The sequence below is a fragment of the Pleurodeles waltl genome, chromosome 1_1 (assembly GCF_031143425.1).
Source record: "Pleurodeles waltl isolate 20211129_DDA chromosome 1_1, aPleWal1.hap1.20221129, whole genome shotgun sequence".
Classification (NCBI taxonomy): Eukaryota; Metazoa; Chordata; class Amphibia; order Caudata; family Salamandridae; genus Pleurodeles; species Pleurodeles waltl.
In genome coordinates this window covers 629,249,128-629,272,110 of record NC_090436.1, presented here as the reverse complement: position 1 = coordinate 629,272,110, position 22,983 = coordinate 629,249,128, and the positions used below count along the sequence as shown (strand labels likewise).

Below are 22,983 nucleotides of genomic sequence, written 5' to 3'. Positions count from 1 at the left end.
TAGCCCTCACATACTTTGGCACCTAAAACAAGCAGGTGATAAACTGGTGCAGATTTGGTCCTTTTATTTTGCCCTGAAGGGAGGAAACATGTACAGCTGGGCCCAGTGTTTGCAAGTATATTCATTTTCCCTATTTTGGGGAAAATAACTCTGGTACTCGGATAAGGGCCCCCCTGGTATTCCAGCATACTGAACAAATAGTTCTGTGGTACTCACTCAAATAACCCCACGAGGTAAAATTGCATTATCATCATCTTCATCAAAAAGCTTTATTTCAGCCATTAAGGACATAAAGCTCAAATACAGAAATATAAAAACAGAATAAATAGTTAAAACAGTACAATTGACATAAAATTATAGAATACTAATACATAAATAATAAAAGCCTATGTATGACAATATAAATGAGATACCCAGCATGCCATCACATAAGATTAGCAAGTCATTCTACAAAGTTCCACAATGCACCCCGAAATGTAGCCACTGGGACAAGTGAAGGACTGGGATCGGACCTCAAGATTTGTAGTGCCATAGAAAGCTTACGCTCACCCAAGCGTCTACAAGTAGGACATAGCCACAGGCTTTGTGGGCGAGCGTAGGCCGGGCAGGCAAAGAAGACGTGGACAACAAACATGGGTGGATCCAGTAGACCAGTCTGCGGTAAAAAATCTCCGCAGGAGGGTGCCCTATCCGAACTGGAAGTATAATTTCTGGTCTAAAGGTACAGTAATCGGCTCCCAAATTGGCTTGTATGAACTTACAGGATGAAAATCAGGAAAACTGTAGGACAGCCTGGAAGAAACAGACTTCTTGAAATCAGTCATCAGTACAGTTTCCCAGTAGAGTGAGTCCAGTGTGTTTTTGGACTGGAAGGGTGAAGAAGCAGGATGGTCCCAGAGATCTGACAGATCAAGGTTATTAAGCGATTTTGTGATATTCAAGAGCCTATGTCTTTGTGAAACTGATCTACCTCTATAATGTTCTGTAATGCTAATGCATAGTGGCCTAATTCTGGAGTGGTCCACAGCTGCCTCCATAACAATGAGGGATGTAACCTAGCTTTACCCACAAGACTTTTCATGCCCATGTTATAGCGTAGCAGGTGCAGAGGGGTATAAAGGGAGAGAGAGACAAGGTTGCGAATTAATTTGTTCTCCGCACAAATTAATGGATCTAGATTGGAAAATGCCCACATTTCTGCCCCACAAAGAGCAGAAGCCAAGGCCTTAACCTCATAGATGCGAAGGGCCAGAGGCGTTTGTCTAGTATAAGAAGAACAATTCTCTTTATAGAGCGCACCTGAAACTTGTGTAAGCTTCATGGAGACTTTGTCACGATGGGGTTTCCAGGACATGCTTTTGGAAAGCGTAGTGCTCTGATAGGTAATTTCGAGGGAACCTGCCTCATGACAGCACGTTCATTAAATGATCTGTGTGGATTGAACAGCATCAGGTTGGTTTTATTTGAGTTGATCTCCAGACCCCGAGCAAGGCAGAACTCCCCAAAACAATGGAGAAGCTTCTGTAACCCAGCTTCTTGTTGATTTTGGACATGGCGATCAACAAGATGTTGTGTGCAAACAGCAGTATAGGAGTTTTGGTTCCAGCCGACAAGAGGTGGGGGCACCTGCTTCAACTGATGATAAACAATAATGTCATAGATAAACAATGAGAAAAGTATAAGGGCCAAAACGCAGCCCTGTCGAACGCAACATAACACTGGGATTTTCTCAGTTAATTGATTGTGATTCCCCCACCTGATTTGTGGAAAGTTTTCCTCATGAAGACGTCTAACTAGGGGCAGGAGATTTGATGGCATTTTCATATTATGCAACACCTGCTAGAGTAGAGCCTGACACCAAATCGAATGCAGATCTAAGATCCACAAACACAACGTACAAAGAGCACTGGCTAATAGTAAGTGTGCACCAGTAAATGAAGAGGAAACGGAACACCTGATCCATAGTGGAAAACTTAGTCTGAAAACCTTCTTGATAAAGACTAAGAATGTCTTCCTCAGTCATGTATCTGAGCCAACAGACATTAAGAAAATACTTTTTAATACAGTTGATTAAACTAATCGGTCTGTGACCGAGAAGATTCCTACTTCCTTTATTATGTGCAGGAATGACGACTGCGCCTTTCCACGATTTAGGGATTCCTGCCTCTGCAGCTATGGAAATAGCAATTATTGCAATTTAACGGGCCCACAAGTTTCTGTTAGAAAGAAAAACGGAAGCCAGGATGCGGTCCACCCCTGCAGCCTCCCACGTGTGAGAGCCGAGAGGGATTAAGTCACATCTGAAATGTTGAAAAATGGCATAGGAGAAGATGGACAAGATAGCAGCAGCATGGTACCAGTGGGTTTTTGTGTCAGAGCATCTGAATATAGGTCAGAAAAATAGTCAACCCAGACTGAAGGAGGGACATTGTTTACAGGTTCAATAGGGACCATGGTGCCTTTACGTGCTAAGAGTTGCCAAAACAGGTTGCTATCTTCGACTAAATAAGCGTCATAAAGAGTGTTTAACCTCTGAGAATCCCAGTCCCTCTTGGCATGATTAATAGAAACTTTATAAGCTTTCCTGGCTAGAGACATTTTAAGAGGATCTCTTGACCTGATTGCACTAGCTAGAGAAAGTTGCAGTTTCCTACATTCTTTGTTGAACCAGGGATTGCTTTTGAATGCAATTATTGTTTTGTGTTTGGCCGCGACAGCAAAGTACCCTACAGTGCATTCAAAGAGGACCTCACGGTCACTAATCAATCTATCAAAATAAACAAGCTCTTCTTCAAGTCCTGCCAAAACGTCAGTGGACGTCCGCATTAAAGGCGGTTAGAAAGTCCGGGCGATTGACCATCTGGTGCCATTTTAGATCGCACTTATCTGACACCAGTGCAACTTCCCTGGTTAACAGAAACGAGCCAGGAGCAGAAGGGATGGACATAAATAACACAGTTAAGCCCAGAGAGGGGGGGGGATTATGATCAATTTCGAACTGTTGATTACAGATGACAGAGCCTGAGATCAATTAGAATATAATTGATCCTACTAGTAGGAAATAATTTATTGAATGTATAGACCCCTGTTCTGTTAGAGATTGTATGACCATTAGTAGCTCTAAGCTGGTGCACAATTGTGAGGGCCTTTAGTCGTAGTGCGACTTATGTTCATCTGCAAATTGGGGCAGTACACAATGGGGGAATGGCCCTGCCTGATCTTGACTGTGTGTTAAAACTATTTTTGTCACCATCAAAAGGTTTGAATGAAGTATTGAAATCACCCACCACTAATAAGTGTTGGATGTGAGAACACCGATCAAAATGGTTTTGTAATAATTGCAGACTGCGTGAAGTCCCCTCTTGCTTGGTCCCCCTCAGATAAACATTGTAATAATTACCCTTAGGCCAGATTTGCTAGTTATTTCAATGGCAAGAATATCCAGAGAAGGAACAGATAACTGGGTCACTTGGCCATTAAAGGAAGCTCTGACCCATGTAACTAAACTTCCGAAGCCCTACCTCTATGACTAGGAATGGCAGGAACAAAGAAATTTAAATATCTGAGATGATGGATTGGGTCGAGAGCCCAAGTTTCTTGGAAGAGACATATATCGTACTCCTCCACAAAGGAGGTCCAATCAGGCAGAACTAGGTTGGACCTTAGACCAGCCAAATTTCATGAGACAAGAAGCAAATTGCTAGGGTCGAATTTCAAGTGTTTTACCAATAATTTCAGATGGCTCATTCCTGATTACTGGAGAGTGGGGAAGGGCCATAATTAGGGTCGAGACCTATAAGGACTGGAACACTAGGAGAAGATGTGATAATCCCACAATGGTCATTAAGCGTTAAAAAGACATTCTTAAGAGGAGAAACAGGAGAGCACTGCGCCGTCTGCACCTTAAGGATATATTATCTAGCACCTGATGCAAATAAATAATAAAATTGTGATCCTACATAAGTCTAAAAATTGATATGCAATTTTACCTCGTGGGGTTATTTGAGTGAGTCCCACGGAACCATTTGTTGACTGGGCAGATTGGGGTGAGTTTAACCCAACCGGTATTCCAGCACCTAATTCTGAGGAACTTGTAATGAGAACCTATGTGTTTATTCAAGATTTTTTTTATTTCGTGATCTATCACTTGTTGGTAATTAAAGAGTTTTATTTCACAATCTGTATATAATTTCTTGGACTAAATAAGAGTTGTTGCGTGTAGTATGATTTTGTGCTACAGTTCAAGTGAATCCTGTCATATAATGTTTAGAAAGTGAGTACCATTGCTTTTTTGCCTCCTGATAAGTTAGTCCGTTTGCTGATCAACAATTACAAAAATGTTTCTAATGGCAAGCTGTAACACATGCTTTCTCTTTACAGACGCAAAACATCATGTATGACATGATTTCTGATTTAAACGAAAGGAGTGAAGACTTTGAGAAGAGGATTGTTGTCCTGGAATCGAAGCTAGAGACATTAATTGGAAGCATTCACGCTCTTCCTGGACTAATTAGTCAGACACTCAGCCAGCAGCAGCGGGACTTGGTTGATGCTCAGCTGCAAAGTTATGACAAGCATGTTGCGTATAGTGCTGAGCGGTCACGATCCGTGTCGCGAAGGAGGCGGTCCTCCTCCACAGCGCCACCAACTTCATCAGAAAGTAGCTAGAAGAGGAATCGTTAACCACAAAATAAAGACTTTTTGCCATCATATGGTCAATATTTTAGCTTTTATTGTAAAGCCCTATGGTTCTAATCAGTGTTATCCGGGTTCTGATGTCAGAATCGTGGGAACCTGAACACAACGTTTTAGGCCAAATTGAGTGAAAACTCTTTTATTTTGTTCTTTCAGAGATGCACAGTGAATTCACCGGTCATTGCTCTATAGATAGTCCCTCCTGTAATTTCACAAACTTTTTATTCGTGCACTTCAGAAAATCTTTATTAATATAACAATATAATAAAAAGATAATTTATGCATTTTCTTGCCTGGTCACTTGACATTTATATTGTTATTTTTATGTTCTGCAATGCCCACTCATTGAAAACAAGTTGAATTTAATCAATCAGTATTTTTCTCAGTATCTCAATAGCATTCATTTAAGTAAAGTAGCCCATTGGCAGAAAGCCTGTAGAGGAGAAAGCCACAAAGTAATTGACAGATGACATTTTCTATTTTTGTAATTGCTTTTCAACCAAGAGCTCTTAGCTATTTATTGTAGAGAGAAGCAATCTTTGTATTATTTTGGAAGCATAGCCATAAAATACTTATCACAACACTGTGTTCTTGTAGCAGGTTGCTGATTTGATTGTCAGTGTAAATAAATTGAACTTACTTTTCAGACTATATGCCTGGGTCACTGGCCCCTGCATTTTCATAGCTGTTGGTCCTTCTCTATTAATATCAAGAACATCAATGGGTAATGGTGTGCCTGTTAATTCGTATGTTCCCGATTGACTTGAAACGAATCACTTTATTGATAAAGTAGTGCTATATTGTTGTGAGACATCACAGTAAGGTTTTTCACTCCTCAAAACAGAAATTGACAGTAATTACTATTAGCTTGAGGCATGTGTGAGCGGATACTAGACACAGCCCGAAGCCTGTGTGCTGTGTCTAAAATACACCGTGAACAGAATTACAGATAGTTTACATTAGTGCAGAAGGAGAATGAACCGAGTAAACCCATTATGCAACCCATAAACAGAACTATTTTTGAATCGGGGACGAAAGAAAGGAAACTGATGGAGTCATATTTACTTGCATAGGGCATATTCCTCATTTTATGTGTGTAAGTGATATACATGAAAGGGATCACAATGCTTGTTTTAATATTACTTTAGCTATTTATGTAATAAAACATCAAACACACGTCTTATGAAATAAACTTACCTACTTCCGTCCTGATTTATAAGTGAATTTATTTTCTTCGTTTCTTATCAAGTAAATGGAGAAAATAAGGTTCACCATCGTTTGTGCTCTTTTCCCCTGATGCAAATACCGTTTGCGTGTAACGTGTTTTTTTGGACCATTACAAGATTTCTGTATTATGACCTCCTATCTGCTTTAATGCAAATATCACTCTTAGCAGCAAGGTGTCTTTTTGGACTAATCTGTTTATTATCAATATTAGAACTAAACATGTTATATAAGTGGATGCTTTTTAGTATCAATAGAAGATCGTGGGTGTAATATGTACTAGAAAACATAAAGTACACTTGATCCATTCTTAAACCCCAACAATCCTTGCCAGTTTTTTTTTTTGTATTTTCACTTTTAAAATATTTTTATGTATTCTATGCCAGATCCAGCCAGTGAACTAGTATCTGTAGACTTTGTACACTCAGTTAGCTGAAGGTGCTCGGTGCTGTGATGTGCTCCCTGCTGAGACTAAGGTGGTGTAGTAAGTTCTCACAGTAACTCTGAACCACATTTCGGTAACCAGCTGTACACACATCTTGATCCAATAGGCGATGCACATGCAGAATTAAAAGGTCAAAAGGTTTAAAACAGCCGAAAATAAAATATTAGTTGTGCAGACCAATACACTATCACATTGTATGTATTCAGAAAGGTTACAAAACAAACAGTAACAAAGCATAAAAGAGGCATAATGAACTTGAGAATCAATGCTACTGCAAGTGAAACATTAGGTGGTAGAAATGCAGAACGCTATGTACGAGAGTTTATAAATTAGCACATAGTAACTTAGTGGCAAGGTGAAAAGTCATAAAATGCAAAATACTGGTGGGATCCGGCCCCTGGAGTTTTTGTGGCCTAAACACTACACTAGGCAGCTAACAGCATGTCTCCTACCATGATGTGTAATAAAATAACTGTTTCGCATCAGGAACGTCAGAAATAAGCCTTCTGTTAATAATAATTAGCTGAACTATTAAAGTGATCCCTTCTAGTAAAGTGATTCAGTTGTTAGTGCAGACAATCTTCTGATCTGGATAATAAAAGTCTCAGCTCATTGCCCTTTTTCCGATATGTTAGCTATTTCTGTACATTGTTGAACATGTGGCTTTCTCAGAAAAGCGCTTTAGGTCATACTTTTTTTAATCACATGTATTTCTTGGATGGACAACTGAGTAAAAGAGTGGCTTAATCAGAGGGAACTTGTCAATTTATGAATAGCTGTCACCCCCACTGGACCTCAGTTTCTCACACACCTTACTCCAATTTTTTTCTGCGTACTGGTCTTAGTTAGTACTTGCATTAAGGTACAACCTAGCACTCCATCCCACCTAGATACGTTTGTGACCCAGATTTAAAACGAGCATCAACAAACAGAGCAACAGCCACTAAATAGTTATCCTTCTAGCCAAGAGGATTTGATGGCAAAAGGAAGCTTTAAGAAACGGGTCCTGTGCAGCATTAAAAAGGACCTATAAAAGGGCCTCCGAAGCTGCATAAATGCAGGCGATTTTTGTGTGCAATATTTTTGACAAAGAAAAAGTCCTGTACCACCGCCTAATGACCCAGAGCATTGCAATCAATGAGGTTATCTTCAGAAGGTGCCTACATTTCTAACATTACTAGTTGGTTGTGTCTGAAGGTGGATGTCCAAAGATTCTGAAAATGGCTCTAGATATGTCCCCTTGTCGAATTAACAAGAGGAATGTAGAAATGGAGTGAGGTGCTACATCATCATTGATTTAATATTCTGGAAGATGTGCACCCTAAACCTTTTTTTTTCTTTTTTTAAAGAGGAGTTACATGAGCAGTAACTCTCGTGCAGTAAGTAGACCCTTCCTATATTTCTGTAAGTACTACCTGGTACTGCAGTCCTCTCCTGGAATGCTGGAATCCCTTTGGGCCTGATTCACAAAGGGCCTCCTCAGTTAAGGTAGGAGTCCTGCACTAGTGGCCGGGGTCCCTCACTCGCGACAGAACCTCTACAGTGGGGAAAATGCATTACAGAAGTCCTGCCATGATTGCGAGGCCCGCCATGATTGCATGGCATCCACCACGACTGCGGAGGCCCTTTGTCTCTCCGAACAATAATTTCTCAGAATAATAGTTAGCACTTCACTGCAGTCTTGCTTATTTGTTTGATCATGTTGAAAATGTACACTGAGCACCCCCTCTAGGTTGCCTGCTTTGTCATAGGGTTCATGTCTCCCCAGCAAGCAATGCTGCTGATGGGTTAGCTAGCGCTTTTCTGAGGTTTATCTACATGTGTGTTATCCCACCCTACTCACTCATACTTTGTAGGTGTTCATTGTCACATACATGCGGTCAATACTGGGTAAAACTGGGTATTGTTTGGCCTGAGGTCCTTTAGTACTGGCTTTCGCGTATCAGGTTAAATGAAAGTGATAGGGAATTATCAGTGCCCAAAATGTCATGTTTCTATCTTAATTGTACCGTTCTCTATTTCGGGAGCATTCGTTAGAGAAAAGAATAAGGTATCTATTACCAATATCTTTAAATTTTTTATTTTATCTCAAAGGATTTGGTTTGTGTGTGTTTTTGAGTCAACTTAATAGTTCACGGGTCGTCAGAACAGAAACTCTTTTTTCTCGTCTTCCTTGCCCTCTCCTTATGTATTGGGGTGGAATAGAAAAATAAAATGTCATGGATTCATTTTGTGCTTCCACTGTGGTTCGATGTATTCAAGATTTTTGTTTTTATCTCCTGCTCATGTATTTTATTCCTTTTCACACAGGATGCTTGAGTTTTCAGAAATAAACGGCAAAGCGTTATCACTTTTAATTCACTCTCTTTCTTGACAATTCTTTGCTCACTTCATTGGCATTGGAAAGGTAAACCCCTATCGTGGGCCCTGATATGCTTAAAAACCATGATGTGCCGGCATGTGTAGAAATCCTGATTTGCACCCTGATATGCTTGAGATATACAGCAATGCCCTATACTGTCTCCCTATTGAGATTCTCAAAATTGAGAAGACCAACTGTAATCTACAGTGTGTCTCTTTCTAAGAGCTGAACAGTCTTCCTAAGAGCTGAACAGTCTTTCTTAAGTCTACAAAAGATGATTTAAGAATGCAATCTAGATTTCTTAACAAGCACCTTTCTTGGACAGCTATGATAGAAAGTCTAGCACCACTTGCAGCATTCCCCAGCTGCTTTGGACCAGCAATAGTTTGCTGGAAGGAAATCAGCCTTAGTAAGACTTGTGGGTACCTTCATGAAAAAATACCTCTTTCTAGCTATGAATCCTATGTGTCCTTGAGATAAATACACACTGCCTTGTCAGAGGCATCTCATTTTGTCAGACGTGGAAGCTTTGTGAGCTGGGTGTAGATATATCGCCTGAATATCTGAGCCACAATTGACAATGTCAAAAAGATCACTGGTCATTTCCAGTAAATGGGCAGCTCATCTTTGTGTATGTGGGCTAACAGTGTACATAGAAAGAATGAAATGACTTGTGCAGGTGGCTCTGCAGTTGTCAGAACAAAAGAGAAAAAATGTCCTGAGTCACAACATGAATCAACACTTGAAAGAAGTTGTCTGGGACCTGGTGCTTCCACAGGACTTACTGCAAAAGACAAAGGGGGTCATTCTGACGGGCGGCCAACGACCGCGGGATCACCGCCAACAGGCTGGCGGTGCTCCCATGGGAATTCTGACCGCGGTGGTACAGCCGCGGTCAGAAACGGGAAGCCGGCGGTGTCCTGCTGGTTTCTCGCTGCCCAAGGGAATCCTCCATGGCGGCGCTGCAAGCAGCGCCGCCATGGGGATTCCGACCCCCTTACCGCCAGCCTGGTTCTGGCGGTTTTGACCGCCAGAACCTGGCTGGCGGTAACGGGTGTCGTGGGGCCCCTGTGGGCCCCTGCAGTGCCCATGCCAATGGCATGGGCACTGCAGGGGCCCCCTAACAGGGCCCCACCAAGATTTTCAGTGTCTGCCAAGCAGACACTGAAAATCGCGACGGGTGCAACTGCACCCGTCGCACCCCTTCCACTCCGCCGGCTCCATTCGGAGCCGGCATCCTCATGGAAGGAGGTTTCCCGCTGGGCTGGCGGGCGGCCTTCTGGCGGTCGCCCGCCAGCCCAGCGGGAAACTCAGAATTACCGCGGCGGTCTTTTGACCGCGCAGCGGTATTCTGACGGTTCCCGCTTGGCGGGCGGCTCCCGCCGCCCGCCAAGCTCAGAATGACCCCCAAAATATGGCCATTCAAAAAATGGTGCCCTCCTTTGTTCCCCAACTTAAATATATGTATCAAAACAAGCCGTTAGTAAAAAAAATAAAAAATCACTACAGTGCAGATGATGTTGAAAACCATAGCTAATTGGCCAAAACAAACTGTTCATATGGGCGTTCTACCTTACAGAAAATAGTTCACTGCAACAACCATGGCCTTCATGCTGACTCTGTCTGGCCTAGTGCTTTCTTTTAAACCTCACAAGAGACCATTTCCTTTTCAAGCTCTTCAGAATGAAAACGCTAGCTGGATAGGCAGACCCAAGTAACAGTTCCTAGCCACTCCCAAATGTTTTGTCCAAGTCAGCATTTCATATTCTGTGAACCTGGTACAACTCTCAATCAATTTTTCATCCTTTTCAAACTTACCTGCATCCTGTCCCACATTTAATTCCATGTATTCAATGTTAATTAATATTGCTTTACCTTTATATAGTTGTATTATTAAATTATCTGTCTGGGCACTGATTGCTTTAATTCTTCACTGTTCAAATCATTTAATGTTAATTGCAATGCGTCGTCATCACTTCTGTGGGTAAGCAATGCTGTTTTGCCTGCAATGAAAGTCGGTAAAATGTAAGAAGAAATTGTTCTCTTTTGGTACTCACTTTCTGCACCTTTTTATGTGTGAATTCTTTTTCAGCACCTCTCACCATTTAGGCCCTCATTATGATCACAGCGGTTCAGACCGCCATGCCGACAGTTAATACCGTCACCGGCATGGCGGTCTGAACCGCCATAATAAAAACACAGGGAGGGCCACCTGTGGCAGCCCTCCGCCACCTCCAGGCTACTGTCGACAGGCAGCCTGACGATGGTGGATATCATTATCCTACAGGGCTGCGCTGCAAGCAGCGCCGCCCTCCGGATAATGAACCCTGGGTCCTCCAGCCTTTCCCTGGTGGGTTCTCCTGCCAGGGAAAGGCTGGCAGAAGGGGTGCTCCGCGGCCCCCGTGCAGTGCCCAGTCAGGCAGGTTACTGCCCGATTTACGGGCAGTGATCTGCGCGTCGGGTGCTGCTGCACCTGCCGCACGGAGGCATTGCCGACAGCTCCATGTGAAGCCGTCGGCAATGTCCCGGCCCTGCATTCTGCTGGACTGGCGGGCAAAAACACTGTTTCCACCCGCCAGCCCAGCAGAATGTTTGTAATTCGGCAGGCAGGATCTCAAGGGGGCTGGCGGTCTATGAGAAGACTGCCAGCATGAACACGGCGGGGTAACCCCGACGTGTTCATAATGACCCCCTTAGTGTCCTGACTGAAGTTCAATAAAAAACATCAGTATCATAATGATTGCTCTAAGAGAAAACATAACACACATACCTGGTCCAAAAAATCACCACCACAAACAAATATTATTTACTCTCAAACACTCGCGCCTACACACCCTCCAATGACCAATATCGACAAATGCATAGTTTTGCTAATACACTCATATGGGCACATCAACAGATTACGTACATTATTACTCATACTGAAACTCCGACATTGACTCCATTCAAGGATTTCTGCATCCACACAGGACATTTGTGCAATGAGGGCCACAAAACACTTACACATGCACATATATCTGCAAACTGGAAAATGAAAGTAGAACAAACTTGTCATGAAACTTAAACTTTGCTCAGTATAGGGCCTTTAGTTTTTTTGTAAACTGGTTCAGTAGTTGTTGCGATATCTCCACTATAAAAAGTGTTGGGCCTAATCCAATAGTTAAATCATTGAGATACACTCACTAATAATTCACAAACAGTCCACAGGCCTGGGTTTGAGGTCAGCTCAGGGACCCACATTTGAAAAGGAAAAAAAATGTAGAAAGAGGGAATATTTTTTCCTTTTCATTCAGTGTAGCATTTGCGGACAATCAGAGTATGAGGACTTCTGGATGATATGATTGGCTGGTGGGCAACAGAACATTTTTGTTGTGCCACTCATTACCAGTTGTCAGACATCAAAGCCTATGTTCTTGGAAAAGGTGTCGGTGTGAGACAGATAGGGAGACTAGCCTTACTATAGAGAGATGTGGGAGTGGGTCCAGGAGGACATATATCCAAAAAAAAAAAAAAAAAAACACCTTGTTTGTTGGCTAAACAAATTCAAAAAATGTATTTTTTGCCAAACCCTAAAAAAACAGAAAATATTGCAATGTCGCTAGACATGGTTGAAGACCATGAGAATTAAGCTTGTCCAATGATTCTGTCTGAAGGCCTTACACCAGCCCCCTGTAGACAAGGGGCTGGTGCATGGCCTTAAGTCCGGATCAGTGCCAGACACCTACTGTGCAGTGGGTCTGGTGGCACAAGGGCTAGTGTTGGGCCAAGCCACATGCAAGGCCCTCATTGCAGAGGCCATTGTGCAAGGCAACCCAGAGCCTACTATGTAGTAAGCCTAGTAGCATGGGGTTTGTGCAAGACCTAACCAAGGTTTAGGTCCTGTGCCCACTGCTGCTGCATGTGTCCAAATACAGTTTTCTGCTAACTCGGTGACATGTAAGTTTACTCAGGACCTGGCCTCGCCAGGCCTTTCACCAGAAGGCCATGCAGTCAGTTCAGATATACAAGACATTGCTTCAGGGCCTGGCAACAAGCCATGATCTGTACTGTTGCAAGCAGTGCACCCCCAAAGTCCGAGCTCAGGGGGCTAGGAGTCAATGAGCCGGTGCAGGGAGTGGCAGCAGGCCTGGCCCTACACCCTCTACAGCTTATAGTGCATGGATAAAGCCCAGGTTACAGAAGCTTGGTGGCATGGCGACCTGCTCAACATATCAAGAGATCTGTGCATATATTAAATTGGCAGGTACATTTGTTGTTGTGGCCCAGGCTCATGTGCTGAGAACCTACTGTGCTGTGGACTCATAAACTTAGGCACAGGACCTGGCCACAAGCAGGTCCTATACTCTGCTAAGCTGTATCAGTGCTTTTATGACGTGCTGAGAACCTACTGTGCTGTGGACTCATAAACTTAGGCACAGGACCTGGCCACAAGCAGGTCCTATACTCTGCTAAGCTGTATCAGTGCTTTTATGACATCTTTTTTATACAGCGCTTCATTGCCTTGGTCGCAAAACTATCACCAATTATGTCAATATTGCTTTGATATGTGATATCATTGATGTCCTTCATGATGTCATCTGTGACCCCATTTGTGAGGTCATTAGCAGTACATTGAGGTAAGTTATGGATAACCATAAATGCCTAATGTCAGAGGGGTTTCAACTGAAAATCATAACTGGAGCATCACTTTAGCAACTTTTCTTTCAGTAAAATATACATAAATATGCATTTACACAATGCTGACACTCGGAGAATTCAACGATAAAATAATAGGAATATAATATGGTACATACAAAAACATACACAGAAAAGTATAGTGATATACACCGAATCTACATGTTTTACTGCGTTTAAACATAGTTTAATTATTTCCACATACAATACTGAACACTCTTATGTATGACCTGCCATTCAGTGATTATTATTTTTTTTTTGCACATAGGGTTCCATCCTCCTTGCACACTTAGAGATGGAGGTCCACTACGGGCTGTTAGCCTTCATAGTAAGGGCAGACTTCTGTATTTCTGTTTCTGTTACCAGTCGTTATTGTTCTGTGTTATAACGATGAAAAAAGGAGTGAAAGTTGCCCGGAATGCAATGAAATATGGGTCTTAATGTCACTCAGCTCTGTCATACAAAGGAAAGGAACTGCATATCTGAATTGTCCCTTAGCCAGCAAGATTATAGCCTTGCTGTATTTTCTCCTCCTAGATTCTTTAAAGTTATTAGAATCAGAAAATATGCTTTGATATGTTTAGCTGTAGTCCCGGTCTGGGCATATTTGTAATTAAATAAATGGTCTTACAAACCTTTCTAAAATGACTTGCATGTGATCTTTCATCCATGTTAATGTGGCAAGCGCAATACGTTTTGCAACATCACCTACTGGTTTCTTCGACATTCAATACAGACTTGTGAATAATTATGTGGCTTCCACACTGATGCTGTTATTGCGGGAGGAAGGAATAAGAGAGGGTTTTTATTTTTTATTTTCATGCATACACTTAGAAAGGCTACACACTGCTAGGTTTCTTACAAGCCACTGGGGAGCCGGGAGGGATAATTCCAACTGCAAATGTTATCAAAGTTAGAATTCGTTGTGGTGAGATTGCTGTATATCTCCAAAGGTTATGTGCTTCTAACCAGCTTGCCTGTCACAATGTACAATTACTTGTTTATGCTATTTTTTAATAGCACTGCATAAACCAAACGAATTCCAAACACTCACTGAAACAGAGGTTCGACCTTTCCCAATGATATGTTTCTGTAAACAGAAGGTAGGAAACCATATTTCGAGCAGTCACATAAAAATCAGATATACAATTTTATTTATTGATTGAGTCATCTTTTTAGTAGTGTCTTCTCAGAATCTTCATACCACACCCAGGCCTCTTCAAAGGATACAGGTAAGTGGTATGAGAATGTAAACTAGCCAGAGTAAGTATGATGTGCAGCCTGAATATTGAAAACAGAACATTGTGGAATATCACTATCAGAGATAGAATATCAAGGTGCAAAATAACAAAAGGTAAGTCTAATGAATCACCTTATCAGTAAGTAGCTCATTCTGGCAACAGGAACAGTTGTTTGGCATATGTATCATTCCTTTATTCACGAACAACTTTGAAAGTTGGATCACCAGCTTTGACTAATGCAGTGGTTCCCAACCTGTGGTCCGCGTACCCCCAGGGGTCCGTGACACATTCCCAGGGGGTCCGCAGGCCTGGGCTGGGAGAAAGACATTTCTCCAGTGGAGCCTCTGACAAACACGTGCGTCCTGTTTTTATATTTATTACTTCCTTTGTTCAGCAGTTTTAAAAGCACTGCAAAGCTGGTGTACAACACAAATAAAAGTGTCAAGAGAACTCTATTGGTTAATGTACCTGCTGGAGAGGAATGAGAGTTTTGGGCGGTGGCAGTTTTGACTCAAAGGTAGCGCAGATGGTTAATAAAGAACGTGTATCATGCAAAGAACAGTATTTTATGAGCATGGCACAGTGGGTTACTGTTTTTGTCACAGGGATTCTTTTATTACTGTGCAGTTCATAATAATAATCTAGCACAGTGAGCTATGAACTGCCGTTAAAGAGCTACATGCAAACCACATGGCACAAATTAGAAAGTTGTTTTTCCCTAGTCTTTCATTTTCCTTATGCTGCTAAAAAAAAAATATTTCTGTAGAAATACACTCTTATTACGAACGTCCTCGCTAATCACTGTGCTGTGTTCTCAATCCTAAGTTTGTGCTGCTCCAGACCAAGCACTCTTAGAAAATGCCTACCAGTGTGGATGACATGTGAATCCTACCCCTTGTAGTCGGCTATAAAGTGCCCTGACACCCTACAGTGGTATGAGAGGTGCTTTACAACAAATTAAGTACATGTGACGGAGAGGCTAGGGAGAGATGAGAGGGCCCCTATGGTTTACTTCCTTTCCCCATCACTCATTTATGTGAAAAAGCTTTCTCAGATCTTACATACATAAAAAATATCACAGCAGAAACCGCTCCGGAAATGTAGAATCAAACCTGAGGATTCACCTTTCCTAAATAAAACCAAACAATGAATAGGTAGCCGCCGAGATGCAGCAACAACCTTCCCAATAAAATGTTTTGAATTTTGCATATTTTTTTCAATATAAAAGAATTATATCTTTAGTAATTTGAGTATTTGTTTGGTGTGTACTTGTTATATTTTTTGCAAATTATTATTTTAATGTTTGAAATTTAAATCGTACAAATTGCTGGGGTACCCGGCTTCCAGTAATGATTCATTGGGGGTCCTCACGAGTCAAAAGGTTGGGAAACACTGGACTAATGCATAAATGACCTCTTACTTGAAAGGCCCATCAGAGTAATATACAGTAATTTATTAATGCTAGTGCAGCCTGGTAGATCTTTCACCAGTGTGCTTCGCGACAACTGAAATCTCCACCCTGCGCATATATCTTCACTTCCAAAGCAGAGCCTGGAAGCTTGACACTGCATTATGAGAGAGAGAATGTGACCCAGAGCTAGAGCACACACAATACAGTAAATGTTTGTTTTGTATACTTAACTCAATATCTATGTACCTTGACAATATATATATATATATTGTAAAGTTACTTAGTTGTGGGGTTAAAAATAGTAAATTTGTAATTCCCTATTGTTGGAAATGGGGTCTTTGGTTGGCAGTCAGGTTTACCCCCTGTCCAAGCAAGGACCCTCACTCTAGTCAGGGTAAAAGAGAATCACCCCCAGCTAACCCCTGCTTATCCCCTTGGTAGCTTGGCATGAGCAGTAGGCTTAACTACAGAGTACTAGTTGTAAAGTATTTGTACCAACACACAGTAACTTAATGAAAACACTACAAAATGACAGACCACACGTTTAGAAAAATAGAGAATATTTATCTAAACAAAACAAGACTAAAACGACAAAAATCCACAATACACAAGTCAACTTATCAATTAAAAAGCAAAAAGAGTCTTCATGTAGTTTTAAACCCACACTAACACTGCTAGCGTCAAAATGTACCTTGGGTGCGTTAAAAATAACCCTGCACGGGTGAGGGTGCGTCAAAAAGGGCTTGCAATGCGTTGAATCAACTCAGAAGCGGGACCTTGCGTTGTTTCTCCTTTCATTGGGTCGGGGCACATTGTTTCTTCTCTCCGCAGGAGAGCGATGCGTCAATCCGGTCAGCACTCTCTGGTCCGGGCAGGCCTTGCGTTGTTTTTACACGCCCAGCGGTACTTGCGTCGGAAATCCAGCCGCACGATGATCCGAAAACCACGCAGCGCGGGTTGCGATCTCCCCAGCCTCCGTCAGCGAAGCTGCGCGTCGTTTCAGCAGCTCGGTCTGTCAATTTTTCAGTCACGTTGCAGGCGAGTGCCGATTTTCAGCCGTGAAGACGGGGGTGTGTTGATTTCCCAGCCGCAGATCGGAGTTGCGTCGATCTTTCCCCACACGGTGCTCTGTTGGTGGATTTCTTCCTCTTAGGCTGCCAGCTTCTCCTTTCAGGGTCCCAGGAAATGGATGGGTACCATAGGACAGATTAGGAGTCTCTCCAGAGACTCCAGGTGCTGGCAGGGAGAAGTCTTTGCTGTCCCTGAGACTTCAAAAACAGGAGGCAAGCTCTAAATCAAGTCCTTGGAGAGCTTCACAAGATGGAAGGCACACAAAGTCCAGTCTTCTGCCTCTTACTCTGGCAGAAGCAGCAACTGCAGGATAGCTCCACAAGGCACAGGCAAGGCAGCTCTTTTTCCTCAGCTCTTCTCCAGGCAGAGGTTCCTCTTGGTTTCCAGAAGTGTTCTAAAGTCTGTGGTTTTGGGTGCCCTTCTTATACCCATTTCTCCTTTGAAGTAGGCCTCCTTTAAAGCAAAGTCTCTCTTGATTGTGAAATCCTGCATTGCCCAGGCCAGGCCCCAGACACCCACCAGGGGGATGGAGACTGCATTGTGTGACGGCAGGCACAGCCCGTTCAGGTGTAAGTGGCCACTCCTCCCCTCCCTACCAGCTCAGATGGCTCATCAGGAAATGCAGACTACACCCCAGCTCCCTTTGTGTCACTCTCTAGTGTGAGGTGCAACCAGCCAAACTGTCAAACTGACCCAGACAGGGAATCCACAAACAGGCAGAGTCACAGAAATGGTATAAGCAAGAAAATGCTCACTTTCTAAAAGTGACATTTTCAAACACACAATCTTAAAATCAACTTTACTAAAAGATGTATTTTTAAATTGTGAGCTCAAAGACCCCAAACTCCACATGTCCATCCGCTCCCAAAGGGAATCTACACTTTAATCAGATTTAAAGGTAGCCCCCGTGTTAACCTATGAGAGGGACATGCCTTGCAACAGTGAAAAACTAATTTAGCAGTATTTCACTGTTAGGAAATGTAAAACACTTCAGTACAGGTCCCACTTTTAACATACACTGCACCCTGCCCATGGGGCTACCTAGGGTCTACCTTAGGGGTGTCTAACATGTACGAAAAGGGACGGTTTAGGCCTGGCAAGTGGGTACACTTCCCAAGTCGAATTTACAGTTAAAACTGCACACACAGACACTGCAGTGGCAGGTCTGAGACATGACTAGAGGGCTACTAATATGGGTGGCACACCCAGTGCTGCATGCCCAGTAGTAGCATTTGATTTACAGGCCTTGGGCACCTCTACTGTACTTTACTAGGGACTTACTAGTAAATCAAATATGCCAATCATGGATAAACAAATCAACAATACAATTTATACAGAGAGCATATGTACTTTAGCACTGGTCAGCAGTGGTTAAGTGCTCAGAGTTCAAAAGCCAACAGCAACAGGTCAGAAAAAATAGGAGGCAGGAGGTAAAAAGATTGGGGATGACCCTGCATAAGGTAAAAAGTCCAACACTTCCTTTTAAATGCATATGTTACTTCTAAAGTAGGCCCTAAACAGCCCGTCAGACAGAGTGCATTGTATTAAAAAAACTAGGACATCTATTTTTAATTTCTACATGTCCTGATAGTGAAAAACCACTAAATGCATTTTTTATTAATGTAAGGCCTACCTCTCCCATATTAAAACATTGCGTACCTCATTACATTTATTAAGTGCTAACTTTTGATTGCGAACGGATACAAATGTCAAATTTGGACTCAAATTGTAATTTAAAACTCTTTTTAATGGTAAAGTTGGATTTTCAGGAACAATTCTAAAAATGCCACTTTTAAGTTGCCATTTACTTGTCCCAACCATTTGGTGCTCACAGCCTGTGTCCTAGATCAGATCACTATGAATTGATTGGCAGATTGTCTTTGTGTTTTCCACTCAGACAGTGAGACTAAGGGAGAAGTAGGTGTTGACATGATGTGCCATCCTGCCAGATGAGTGGGGCAGAGCTGTTCCCTGTCCCACTTATATTTCAAATGGCTGCCCCCAGCACACTCACAAAGGAACTTGACACCAGTCCATGATTACCCCAGACTGCATGGATTCATTGGGGAAGGGAAAGGAATACATTTCCAGAAACTGATGTGGGGTTAGAGAGGATAGCACCCTCATTTCAAATGCGGGCACCAGGTATACACATTGGACCTTCCCAACCACCTCATCAGTATGCTCCTGGGCCTGTGGATTACTTCAAGAGGACCTCTTGGACTTCTAGAGGACTGCCCTGCTGTTTGAGGCCTGCCTTGCTGCTTGAACCCAGGACTACCAGAGTGTGACTCCAGGGGCTAGTTGGCTGGCATCTTGTTTGAGCCATAAGGACATAGCAAGCTTCAGAGACCTTGAACCTTGCACCATGCCTCCGTCGGACTGTGTCCTGACCCCTCAAATCTGTGCCCCTGGAGTCCTGGACCCTTGGTGGTGGTGCTGAAGGGGCTGTTCCTGACTAACTCTAAAGGTTTCAACTTCACTAAATAGTGGCCTAAGTAGCGATAGAAAAACAGGATCTACCTGCCTGCTGATCCACTCGAGGTGCATTGTTGGTCAGCCTGAATTCACAGTATCTCCCACTACATTATTTTTGTCTGCAGCAGCTCTTCTTCATTGGGATCTCTCACCAAACGTATCTACCCTTGAGGAGCTCTTGTCAGCTACAGCCTGCTGCTTTGTCTGCTTGAGAGTTTTGACTTTGATAAAGGTTACAAAATCCTAATGTACAATTCTTCATTGCAACTCTATCCAAAGACTCCCCAATGATGATGCCTCCTCCTTGGAACCTGCTAACTTCCTTGCCCCACTGAACTTTACCTTCTCAGGAACTTTTATTCAAAAATTCTTTTGAGTTCCAAGGTAACCCGAGATCAGCCCCAATCCTCCTCGTGTAACCACACCACACTCCATCAGAGACTTGTATGGCCAGATGCACACCATCTGTGCTTTGATCTTTTGGGAGCTATTTTACAATAAAAAAAAATTAAAAATCATAACTGCGGTTCCACTGATTAGGTTTAATTCAATTTTGGTGTCATTTTATTTATTAATCTTTTTCTCAATTTTTCTAATTTGGTGTGGGACTTTTTTCTGTTGTATTTTCACTTTATTAATGTTTGTGTGCTACATAAATACTTTGCACATTCCCTCTAAGATAGGCCTGGCTGTTAAGCACAACTTATTTTTGTGACTTCCATGGTTCACCCTGACAAGGATTGTAGTTGTTCACTGAGAATGGTTTTCACCTCCAACAATCAATAACCCAATTTCCTACATTGGTATTGTTTAGTGGTGGGATCCAGTAATTGTTTGGGCAGTGCCATTCAGTATTTTTGTAGACCACTAAAATCCCCCAAAATAATCTGACATCAAACTAAATTTTGCCCTAAATTCTCCTTAGTTTTTGATTTGGCTATTTCTTATTTTTTCCAAACTGAAGTCTTGCTCACATCCTTTGTGCTACAATGGAAATAGAGCTGATCAATGTTGACAACCTATGCATGGCAGAGCTGCAGAGTCTTTGCAAGGAGAGGAGGTAAAGTGGGCAGGAGGCCTTACCAAGGTAGACCTCCAGGTACCCCCATAGTCTTTGAGGACATCTGGATGACGCCGGCCACCCCAGAGGAGCAGGAGGAGAATTAATTTGAAGAGAAAGTGGGCTTGGAGGAAGAGTGGGACAGAAGGAGCCTGGACACAGGCCCTGAGCTGCAGCACCCTGAAGAAGAGGAGGGCAGCCTGTTCACAGGATCGGAGCCGTCTGACAGGGCAAGGAGCAGTGTGTCTTCCTCTAACCCTCTTCAAAGAAGTTAAAGTACAGGAAAGCTGAGAGGGAGATTAAGCTGCAATTGGTTGAGATGAAACTGGAGGCACTCAAGGCGGGGAATGCTTCCAAGAGGGCTCTGGAGGAAAATAAACTGGGCCTAGAGGAGAAATGTGCAGAGGCTGACAGAACTTTGGAGAAGAGAAACATTTTGATGGCTCATGAAGTGAGCCTTAAGGAGCTGAATGTTAAAGCACAGGGTTATTCAGCAATCGAGGCAGAGCTAGCCCAGTGGAGACAGAAGGGTCCACATTTTAAAGAACCTGGTAGCTAAATTTGTTGTGAGGGGTGGTTCTGACAAGGGGTTTGAAGCCTATTAGGTTGCCTCAGAAATGCTCAAGGTCCCTGAGGTGAACTGGGGAGCCAGTCTGTGGAGGCACATTCCTAATGAAGGGATGGATGCACTGTTGGCCCTAGGGAATGGAGACACAATAAGGTATTTACTCATGAAAGACACATTGTTGGGAAGTATGGTGTCAAAAATTCCAAAACATTCTCTTAGTCAGAAGATAAACTGAGACCAGGCCCAATCCACCTTGTGCATCTGAATTGCACTCTTCATGGTCTGCCATAACGTTTGATTTTGTCCTGTGTTGTCCTGCTAGATGTCTTGTTTGGCACTTTTACACACTATTCTTCACTAAAAAACTCTGGTTCTGCTTATTGGATTTATTTCATTTTCGTGTCTTTCTTATTAGTTCATGTTTTTCTCTCTATGTTTCTAAATTGGTGAGGGATTTTTCTTGTGTTGCAATACCACTTTATTACTGTGTGTGTGCTGCATCAATACTTTACACATTGCCTCTAAGTTAAGCCTGACTGCTTTGTGCCAAGGTATCAGAAGCATACGCAGAGGTTAATTTAGTGACTTTTTCTGATTCACCCTGACGGGGATTTTGTTTGTTGCTAGAGAAGGGTCTTCACTCTCTCAATAGAAAGCCAATTTCCTACATTAGATATTAGTGGTGAGATTCATTTCAGTATTTGTGCAGTGCCAGTCAATGATTTTGGTGAACAACAAAGTCTCAAAAATAATCTGGCATTAAATTCAGGTTTTTTTTTTTTGCCTTAATTCTTGAGTTGGGTATTTTTTATTTTTTCCAAATGTAAATTACCCCACCACCTTTTTAGTCACAATGGAGATAGAGCTGATCAATGTGGATAACTTCAGCAAGGCAGAGCTGCAGGTGCTTGCAAGGAGAGGGGGCTGAATGTGGGGAAAAAAGCCACAAAGGTTGATCTCTAAGTAGCTCTCAGAGCAGTTGAGAAAGTCAGACGGATGCAGTCCACCCCAGGGGAGCAGAAAGAGGATGCTCCTAAGAAGAAAACCTGGCCACAGGCCTGCAGCACATTGAGGAGGAGGGGGTAACTTGTTTACAGGAGTGAATCCCCCTGTTAGTGCAAGGAGCACTGCAGCCTCCCAAGACCTGTGCCTTGAGGAACTGGGGACAAGACAGCTGAGAGGAACTTCAGGATGCTGCTAGCCAAGATGAAACTGGAACCACCAAGAAGATAACTGCTACAAAAAAGACCCTAGATGTGAAAAAGTAGGTCCTAAAGAAGGAGAAAGTTGAGGCTGGGAGGGCCTTCACTGAAGGGAAACTGGTCTTGGCTCATGAGGTGAGTCTGAAGGAGCTGTACCTCAAAACAAAACAGGCAGCAAAGTACAGTAAAAATGGTAGCCGCAATCCAGTGTTGCATGGCAAGGAGAGGGTCCCTATAACCCAAGACCTGGTGCTTAGCTATGTGTTGGTGGATGCTATAGACAAATGGTTCTCAGCCTATAGGTAGCTCTGAGGATGCAAGGGTCCCAGAGGAGGATTGGGGGGCAACTCCATGCAAAAACATGCCCACAGTGGAGAGGGACACCCTTAAACTGGAAGTGGGGGATCAGATAAAGTATGCTCCCTTGAAGGCTGTTCTGTTTACAAAGTTTGGGTTCACACCAGTAGCTGCCCCTGCTGTGATGAGGGCCCTGAATGGGGATTTTTACCCAGGTATGGTTTCCAAACGAAGCAGTGTCTGACAGGGGCACAA

General features: G+C 42.8%; 1 protein-coding gene across 1 annotated transcript in view; it reads left to right on the top strand.

The window, feature by feature from the left end:
- KCNN2 (potassium calcium-activated channel subfamily N member 2) overlaps window positions 1–4,710 on the top strand; it is a 558,376-nt gene extending 553,666 nt beyond the window's left edge. The window contains exon 8 of the mRNA XM_069226506.1: window positions 4,381–4,710. Coding sequence (XP_069082607.1) covers window positions 4,381–4,668 — 288 coding nt within the window. The 3' untranslated portion in view covers window positions 4,669–4,710. The remainder of the gene's footprint in view (window positions 1–4,380) is intronic.
- The last annotated feature ends 18,273 nt before the right edge of the window (window positions 4,711–22,983 follow it).